The 9,646-nt window shown below is 39.3% G+C and overlaps 1 protein-coding gene across 1 annotated transcript; it reads left to right on the plus strand.

Moving 5' to 3' along the window:
• The first annotated feature begins 2,756 nt into the window (after positions 1–2,756).
• Positions 2,757–6,125, plus strand: LOC128104160 (cathepsin M-like). The gene is made up of 7 exons (XM_052728942.1): positions 2,757–2,882; positions 3,158–3,280; positions 3,373–3,519; positions 3,994–4,218; positions 4,605–4,767; positions 5,370–5,487; positions 6,026–6,125. The coding sequence occupies exons 1-7, from the start codon at positions 2,757–2,759 to the stop codon at positions 6,123–6,125; spliced, it is 1,002 nt and encodes a 333-aa protein (XP_052584902.1).
• The last annotated feature ends 3,521 nt before the right edge of the window (positions 6,126–9,646 follow it).

The following is a 9,646-nucleotide window of genomic DNA, read 5'->3' on the forward strand; positions in this document are numbered from 1 at the left end:
AATTTTTTTACCGGCAGGCAGCATTTTGCAGTTACAAAGAAAGGACCAATCATTTTATTATTTATCTCAAAAGATAGTCTTAGAAGAAATCTTAGAAGAATCACAAATCTAATCTTTTATATATGAAAAAGAATCAGTCAGCTCTATTTTTAAATCCTCAGGGTACACACCCACTCATCAGCAGTTTTTATATCAGGAAGCAGAGGGCAGAAATGGGCACAAGGAATTAATCATCACTTTTGATCACCAATCCATCCTAGCAGGAAAGGCATTATTCAAGAAATGAAGAAACAGGTATTCTATGGCTTACCGGTATGATAATGTATACTCTCTATGACCTAAATATCCTTCACTGTTTCTGCTATATTTAGAAACTTACTTGTTAAGTTTAAATTTTGTGTACTTTTTGTAGTGTAGGTTGTAGAGTAGACAAGAATCATATATTTCTTCCCTGATCTAAGGAAGCAAAAAAAATTCTACAGTGAATGAACACATAGAATATGAAATCTTCAAGTAATAGAAAATTGTAGAACCTTTGTAAAGGATATTTTGACAGTAGGTAGTGGAAACTACTTTATTTACTAATGGTCTGCTTTCAATACTGGTACAGTGGAAATTACCTCCAGCATGGCAATGGGAAGGAAAAACATTCCACCTATGGCAGCAGACAAATTCCTAAACAGAGAAATTTAAGTGGGGGTGCTGAGGTTGAGGACAGGGATTAGAGGATGTTTAATGAGTGCAGAGTTTCCTAAGAGAAGAATCTTTCCTGAGACCTACATGGTGATGTTTGCACAGCACTGTTGGTGTCCCTCCAGCCACTGAGGTGTATATCTAGAGTGGCAAAAGTGGAAACTTTGAGGTGATGTATGTGTTACCCAGTGAAAAGATGGACATATTTGAGCATTTCTTGCTGAGTGATACTCAATTTAAATTAAAGTAAAGAAAAGCTAGACAGTTTCAGGGGACTCTGAGAGCAAGGACATTCATCTTTCACCTTAGGTTTTAGCCTTGAATATTGTTGTCTTGTTTGGGAATCACCTTATCCTAAAAATTCCTCTGAAAGTCATCTCTGATACACCCTGAGAGTGAGAAAAAAGTCATTCCAAGGTCTGTGTTTTCATAGAATTTCACCTTAGATGTGGATTAAACAAAAAATATGGTACTGGTTTGCCAAGAAAAACTTTTTTCTTGAGCTGCTCATCAAGCAAAATGTCAGGTATCAGGTGATGGAATGTGGAAAGCCTAACCATCTGTTCCTCTAGCAAGGTCCATAGGTTCAGCTGCACACAGGCCACTGAGGCAACCCATGTCCACCTCTTCATGACAGGTGGGATGGGATCTAGTAAGAGCCTGGAGTCCCAGAGCTTGGAGTTCTAGAGTCCAGAGCGTTGGAGCCTGGAGGCCCAATCTTGTAATCAGAACAGCAAATCAGAAGGACAAGGTTGAGGGGTGGGGCTGGCTAGCCAGATACTTAGGATTTAAAGCCTGAGTGAGGTGTTGCTTGGCCAGATCCTGGGACTTCAATGACCTTTGAAAAGCTGTGGAGTGCACTGAGGTAACAGTGGTCATCACAGGTGAGGCCCGGCCTCTCCAAAGGCAGAATGGGAAGTGACCCTGGAGGAGAGTCTTGAGAGACTTCATGGAGAATCAGGCAGAGCCTCAGAAATGAGAATATCTTCTCAATCTCAGCAGCCCTGCTGTGTGGAGGTGGAAGAGGGTGAGGGAGCCAGAAAGGAAATCAGGCACCCCTGGGTCCAGGTTTATGTAGGTTCCCATTAAGTGCAAGACTGGCCTTGTCTAGAGAGAGTGACAGCTGGTACCATGTGCAGTAGGGACATCTTTATCTCATTCTTGGCCTACAGAAATCATTTTCCTGCACATTATCACTGGTTAAAAACTACTTTTCATGATTGGAATGAGCAGAAGTAATAGCAGGTGGCATGTCTCTAGACAAGAAGTATAGAGGACATGGCTTAAGAGACCCAGCATGTCTTGATCTGAAATCCTGGGAGTGGCTTTCTCCACCTTCACTGGTGGCTCTGTCTTACAGTGACATCCCATGTTATGCTTTCCTCACTGAGGTAATGTGTATAGTTGCAAAGATCCAAGAGTGCATCAGATGGATTAGGATCTATAAACCTTCCTGTATTTTTTAAGGAGGACTCGAGGTAAGGTTCAAAATAAGCCCATATCTTGATGCACGTTAGGCAGGGATAGAACAGCATGTGGCCCCAATTCATGAGGCAACCTTGTGACTAGCATAAGATGCTATGCAAGAGAAGTTTTGCTTCATTACAAATCCTAGGTTTCCTGTGCCACAAGTCCATAGTTGTATAGCTTTTGAACTTTGAATGCATTGTTCTCTTTTTGATAAATTAAGTTTCTAGTATATACGCGGTTTGTATTCCTAGAATTCTGGCCATATGCTGTACTTTATTTATTTGTTTATCTATTTATTTATTTTATTTTATTCTTCTCTCATATATTACATCCTGACTACAGATTTCCCTCCCACCACACCTCTCAAGTGCTGTGCATTTTTATGGACTAACCAACTAAATACCATTCATTGAGCCTTTAGTCCAAATATATATTTAGCCATTTCCAAAATCTGTGGATAAATATTTAGAATAATAGTTCAAATAATTTATCTACTATGATTTTTTCAGTTGTCAGGAAGGAGTAAGAAGGCATTTTAGAAGTGATGGTGTAGTCACACTTTCATTTCTCTTCCCTGTCAGCAGGCTTGAGTCATGATTCCTGCTGTCTTTCTGGCTGTAATGTGCTTGGGAGTGGCCTCATCTACTCCATCACTTGATCCCATTTTGGATGCTGATTGGCAGATGTGGAAGATTAAATATGGAAAAACATACAGTCTGGTTGGTAATGTTGAAACTGTCTAGAGGGAACTCAGAGAGCTTGCTGTTGGGGGTTATGGGCATAATAGAGGCCATGGGAATTGCCTTTCTCTGAAGAATTACATACACAGATGAGCAGAGAGTGGTTAGAATCTCGCTTCCTAGATATGTGTCAAATGGTTTGTTTCAATGTCCTGAAATCTCTCTCTCTGGGTTCTCTTAACCTGTTACAACAAGTATTTGGGCAGCTTGTGTAGCGGTTAAAAATAAGTGTCATCCATTGTTTTTATTTCCAGGAGGAAGAAGGACGGAAGAAAGCAGTATGGGAAGAAAATACGAAGATGATCAAATTGCACAATGGGGAGAATGGCCTGGGGAAGAATGGTTTCGCCATGGAAATGAATGAATTTGGTGACATGGTGAATGTGACATGTATAGCTTCACAATGTATTTTCCTCTTCAAATTCTTGATGTCTTTGTTTTTCAATGATTTATGTATTTTTCCTTAAAGACTGGTGAAGAATTCAGGAACATGATGATTAATTTCCAAGTCCCAACTCTTAAGAAAGAGAAAAATGTCCAGAAACATCTGGCTGGTGATGTGCCCAATTTTTTAAACTGGAAAAAAAGAGGTTATGTTACCACTGTGCGGAGACAGGTATTACTATTTCACATGCTCATCTTCTTCAATCACTGAGGAAGTTAGGAAGTGACATATCTGTATGGATTGAGTGAGTTGAGTTTTCAATAATATTTTAATTCTTCTTGTGTTTTTACACAATGCATACCAAACATTTCCATCCACCACTACCTTAGCCTTACAGCTCCACCTAGTGTCCTCCATCATGTCTTTAGACTTCATATCACCTTTTATTGCTATCTATAACCTGCAGTTACCAGTAGATCCTGCCCTTATGTGCATGTGTGTGACCAACCACTGTGGCATGAGCAAACTTCCATCAGTCAGGTCTCCAAAGAAGACTGACCTTCCCTTGACAGGCTTCCATCAATTGCTAGTGATGGAAGTATTGATATAGTATTCAGTAGTGATGAAGTATTGATGATAGTATTCAGCTGTCTGATTTGGGATTGCTATTTGTTTGTGGATGATTCTCTTTTCCTCTCTGCTTAGAGTGACTGTAATGCTTGTTGGGCTATTTCTGTGGCTGGTGCCATAGAAGGACAGATATTCCGGAAAACAGGCAAACTGATTCCTCTGAGTGTACAGAACCTAGTGGACTGTTCTAGATCTCATGGTAATGAGGGCTGTTACAGAGGTAATACATACCTTGCATTTGAGTATGTGAAAGACAATGGAGGTCTGGAGTCCGAGGCAACGTATCCATATGAAGACAAGGTAAATGTACTTTCTGTGTTATTGTTATTTCAAGCCTGTCATCCCAGCACTATCTTTGCATGGTTATCTACTGATACGGTTTCCATGCAGCTGACCCTACTTCTATAAACGTGGAGAATATGCAAAATCTTTGTATAGAATATAAATTTCTTCACTATGAAAATTTCTTACAGACAGCAACACCTAATGGGGTGTCACTGATAACATGAGAGCTAATTTTCAGTTCCAAATCCCCCAGTAGCATTTTATTTCCTGGGATACTTTATAATAGCCTAGACTTGGGGATGATGAGCTGCAAAGTGAAGAGTGTGATTCTGACTCCTGTTCTATAGGGCCCAGATGGACTAAAAGACTAACCTAGTCTTTTAACTCTTTATATTTTTAAGGAAGGACCCTGCAGGTACAGTCCGGATAATTCTATTGCTAATATCACAGGTGTTCTGTTAGTCCCACAGAGTGAGAATGCCCTAATGTATGCTGTGGCAACTATAGGTCCCATTTCTGTTGCAATTGATGCAAGACATAATTCTTTCCAGTTCTATAAACGAGGTAGGTATGCACTCTTTTAGATATTAATTAAATATGTATGACATATCCATGGCATTTCTGTTCAGCAAACCATTTATTAAAATATCAAACATGATTAGAATATGTGGGTCTGCATATTTTATAGCTATCCATTTAATAATCTTGTGTGTCATTTGTACTTGACACAACATTTCCCTTGCATGCAAACAATACATAATCCATAAAATGTATTGTTTAACTTAGTTTCTAAGTTTTCTACATGTGATAAGTCTTTCAGACTTTTAATGAGATGACATTTCTAGAATAACCTAAAGAGGATCTTGAATTAAGTAATTTATGCTCAGTAGTGCTTGCTTGCAAAGGGTTCTATTAGTGAAATCACAAGACGTGAAGAGTCATCTTCTATGCACGTAGACAAGTGTTTATCAACACATTTATGATCGTTTGAATTTCTCTGGATTCTAATGAGGACCTGTATCAGGATTCCTGTCAATGACTGATTCTGTTGTCACTGGAGTTTATAACATTTCAGTGAAGTGAGAAACGCTTCACCTATTGTTGGTGACCATTGTCGTCATCAGGTTCCTGGGGCCTCTCACTGCTTCACTGATTTTATTTTTCAGGTATATATTATGAGCCATATTGCAGTAGTCGTAATATCAGCCACTCTATGCTAGTGGTTGGCTATGGCTTTGAAGGAGAAGAATCAGAAGGCAGGAAATATTGGCTGGTCAAGAACAGGTATAAATTGCCAAAATTATTTGTATTTGAGGTTGGAAAGAGATTTTTTTTTCTGTTTCTAGTGAGTTTGCTGGGTGGGAGCTCTTGTCCCCATGCTCTTAGGCACTGAGCTGTCTGCAGCCTCACTCCTGGCTTTCAGTGGGACTCTGAACTTGAATTTCAGCTTTTGTATGGCCAGAACTTGATCTTCTGAGCTCTTTCTATGTCTGGAGCAGCCATCTCATGCTGTGTGCTCACAACATTCATATTCAGCTACTGGTTTCCCTGGATTCTAATATGATATTTGTGCCATTGATTTTCTAAAATCTGACACAATTGTTACATCTGAACCACCAATAGATGGAAAGTTGTCCTATCTTTTCCTTGCTGTGATTTTCACAGTCTTGTGTGAGATAACTCTTGGTTCCCAAGTGTTGACTCTCTGCTTTTTCTGATGCTTTCTATTAAGTTGACCTCTGGGTCAGTGCTCAGACAAGTTATTATAATAATCCACTGTGCTGTGTTATTTTTACTAAAGGGAAAACATGCTTTCTTTCAGCATGGGCATTAAATGGGGCATTAGAGGCTATGTGAAGATCGCCAGAGACCATAGAAACCACTGTGGAATTGCTACATATGGCATGTACCCTATAGTGTGAACTGCCTGGTGGTAACAAGGAAGGGACGGATTTAAGACAACATGTACAGAAGAGGCATTTCCTCTTCATAGCAACCAGCCATTGCTGTGCGTATAAGACACCCCAGTCACTGAAGAGCCAGTTGTGGTGTGAATTTTGTGACATATTTCCTCTAGTAAGATATGACCTCTACTGTAACTGATGCTGTACACTGATTTGCATTTATGTTTTCTATAACAACTTGATTTTCATTTTTCACTGTACCAAATGATGTCTTCAAAATTTAAGGTTTAAGTGTTTCTTGGCCATTTGAGATTCATCTATTGAAAATTCTCTGCTTAGATCTATACCCTATTTTTAAATTGGATTATTTGTTGTTTTTTTGATATCCAGTTTCTTGAGCTCTTTATATATTTTGGATATTAACTGCTGCTATAAGGACCAGCCTTCAGCAGCTCAGGAATTGAAGGGGAACAATGGAGTTGTCAGACTAATCACTCAATTGACTTTTCTATGTCAGGAAGTAAAACTTAATTCTCTGGGGCTGGTGAAAAAGGGAAACACACACACACACACACACACACACACACACACACACACACAAACCTCCAACATGTCAGAATCTCACTAAGGGTGCTGATGAATGTCAAGCCTTCAGCAGGTCAGGGAAACTGAAGAGGGTATGAAGAGTAGGCAAACTACTGGACAAACAGACACATGGGGACTTTTCTGAGGGCCAAAGCTTAGTTCTTCATTCTATTCTTTCTGTTGCTTGTTTTACTCTGTTCTTTTTCTGTTCTGTTCTTCTACGCTGATGTTTCCATTCTGAGTCTTTCCTAATGACTTCCTTCTCATTACTTTCTGATGTCTTCCTTCTGTGTGTCTTATTTTTTCTCCTACAGCTTATATCTTCCATCACAATCTTTCAAACAATTTAAAAATTACAATGTAGTTACATTCTATTGTTTAAGTAAATGATTACAATGACTACAAGTAAAAAACAGCATGTTTTCCATATACCTTACATGATTAAACAATTTACATACTACCAGTGAAAGACAAATTATCCTCAAGAACACACATACATTCATTTCCAAGCAACTTGTTATAGATTAACAAAGTGTAAATAAGCAAAATAATTTTCTCAGACAGACAGTTCATTTACTGGCAGGCAGCATTTTGTGGTTACAAAAAAAAAAAAAAAAAAGGCCAATCATTTTATTATTTATCTCAAAAGATAATCTTACAATCATATAAAAAATCTTAAAAGAGTCACAAATCTTAACTTTTATATATAAAAAACAATCAATCAGCTCTACTTTAAATTCTCAGGGTGCATACTCATTAATCAACCGTTTTTTATATCAGGAAACTGAGAGCAAAAATGGGTACAAGGAATTAATCATCCCCTTTGATTGCCAACCTATCCTAGCAAGGAAGGTATGTCAGTCAGCAATAGCCAGGCTGCCATTTTTTAAAATTTTATTTTTTTTATTAAGAAAAAATTTTCATTCATTTTACACAACAATCAAAGATCCCCCTTTTCCCTCCTCCAGTCCCCCCAGCATCCCCTCCAACCCATCCCGCACTCCCCCTGCCAAGAAGGCAAGGCCTCCCATGGGAAGGCACATCCAGTAGAGGCAAGTCCAAGCCCTTGAACCTGCCTCAAGGCTACACATGGTGTCCCATCACAGGTAGTGGGCTTCAAAAAGCCCCCTCATGCAGCAGTGATGAATTCTGATTCTGCCACCAAAGGGCCTCCCAAGCAGATCAAGCTACACAATTGTCTTGTCATGTGGAGGGCCTAGTCCAGTCCCATGCAGGCTCCACAGCCATCTATCCAACTTTCATGAGTTCCCACTAGTTTGGTTTGGTCATCTCTGCAGGTTTCCCCATCATGATCCTGATGCACTTGCTCATAGAATCCCTCCTCTCTCTCTCCAACTGGACTCCTGGAGCTCTGCCTGGTGTTTGGCTGTGGATCTCTGCATCTGCCTCCATCAGTCATTGGAGAAAAGCTCTGTGATGACAGTTAGGGTATTCACTGATCTGATTACTGGGGTAAGCCAGTTCAGTTCAGGCACCCTCTCCACTATTTCTAGTAGTCCAAGCTGGGGTCATCCTTGGGGATTCCTGGCAACATCCCTAGCACCAAGGTTCTCTCTATCCCCATGATATCTCCCTCTATCATGGTATCTCTTTCATTGCTTTCCCACTCCATCCCTGCTCCATCTCAACCATCCCATTCCCTTATGCTCTTATCCCCTATCCCCTATGCTGCATTCCCTACCCCTCACTCCCAGTTCACTCGTGGAGATCTCATCTATTTTCCCTTCCCAGGGCGATCTATGCATCCCTCTTTGGGTCTTCCTTGTTAGCTAGATTCTCTGGAGTTGTGGGTTGTTGTCTGGTTATCCTTTGCTTTACTTCTGGTATCCACTTATGAGTGGGTACATACCATGTTTGTCCTTCTGAGTCTGAGTTACCTCATTCACAATGATATTTTCTAGTTCCATCCATTTGCCTGAAAATTTAATGATGTCATTGTTTTTCTCTGCTGAATAGTACTCCATTGTGTATATGTACCACATTTTCTTTTTTTTCCTTTAAAAATGTTTATTTGCTTTTATAATTATGTTTTTTTTAATATCTTAGATTCTCCATTATTCTAGAATTTTTTTGTGTTGGGGGTGAAACCCAGGCAAGGCTCATGTTAGTACTTGGATGGGAGACCACATTTTCTTAATCCATTCTTTAGTTAAAGGGCATCTAGGTTGTTTCCAGGTTCTGGCTATTACAAATAATGCTGCTGTGAACATAGTTGAGCATGTGTCCCTGTGGTATGATTGAGCATTCCTTGGGTATATGCCTAAGAGTGCTTTAGCTGGGTCTTGAGGAAGATTGATTCCCAGTTTTCTGAGAAAGAACCATACTGATTTCCATAGTAACTATACAAGTTTGCACTCCCACCAACAGTGGAGGAATGTTCCCCCTGCTCCATATCCTCTCCAACATAAGCTGACTGTAGTACTTTTGATCTTAGCCATTCTGACAGGTGTAAAATGGTATCTCAGAGTCATTTTGATTTGCATTTCCCTGATGACTAAGGATGCTGAGCAGTTCTTTAAATGTCTTTCGACCATTTGAAATTCTTTCTTTGAGAATTCTCTGTTTAACTCCATAGCCCATTTTTTAATTGGATTGTTCATTATTTTGATATCTAATTTCTTGAGTTCTTTATATATTTTGGAGATCAGACCTCAGTAACACTGTAGGATACAAGATTAACTCAAAAAAATCAGTAGCCCTCCTATATACAAATGATAAATGGGCTGAGAAAGAATTCAGAGAAACATCACCCTTTACAATAGCCACAAATAATATAAAATACCTTGGGGTAATTCTAACTAAACAAGTGAAAGAACTGTATGACAAGAACTTTAAGTCTCTGAAGAAAGAAATTGAAGAAGATATCAGAAAATGGAAAGATCTCCCATGCTCATGGATAGGTAGAATTTACATAGTGCAAATGGCAATCTTAC

This window comes from Peromyscus californicus, unplaced genomic scaffold (assembly GCF_007827085.1).
Source record: "Peromyscus californicus insignis strain IS unplaced genomic scaffold, ASM782708v3 Scaffold_8__1_contigs__length_139910024, whole genome shotgun sequence".
In the NCBI taxonomy this organism is placed as follows: Eukaryota; Metazoa; Chordata; class Mammalia; order Rodentia; family Cricetidae; genus Peromyscus; species Peromyscus californicus.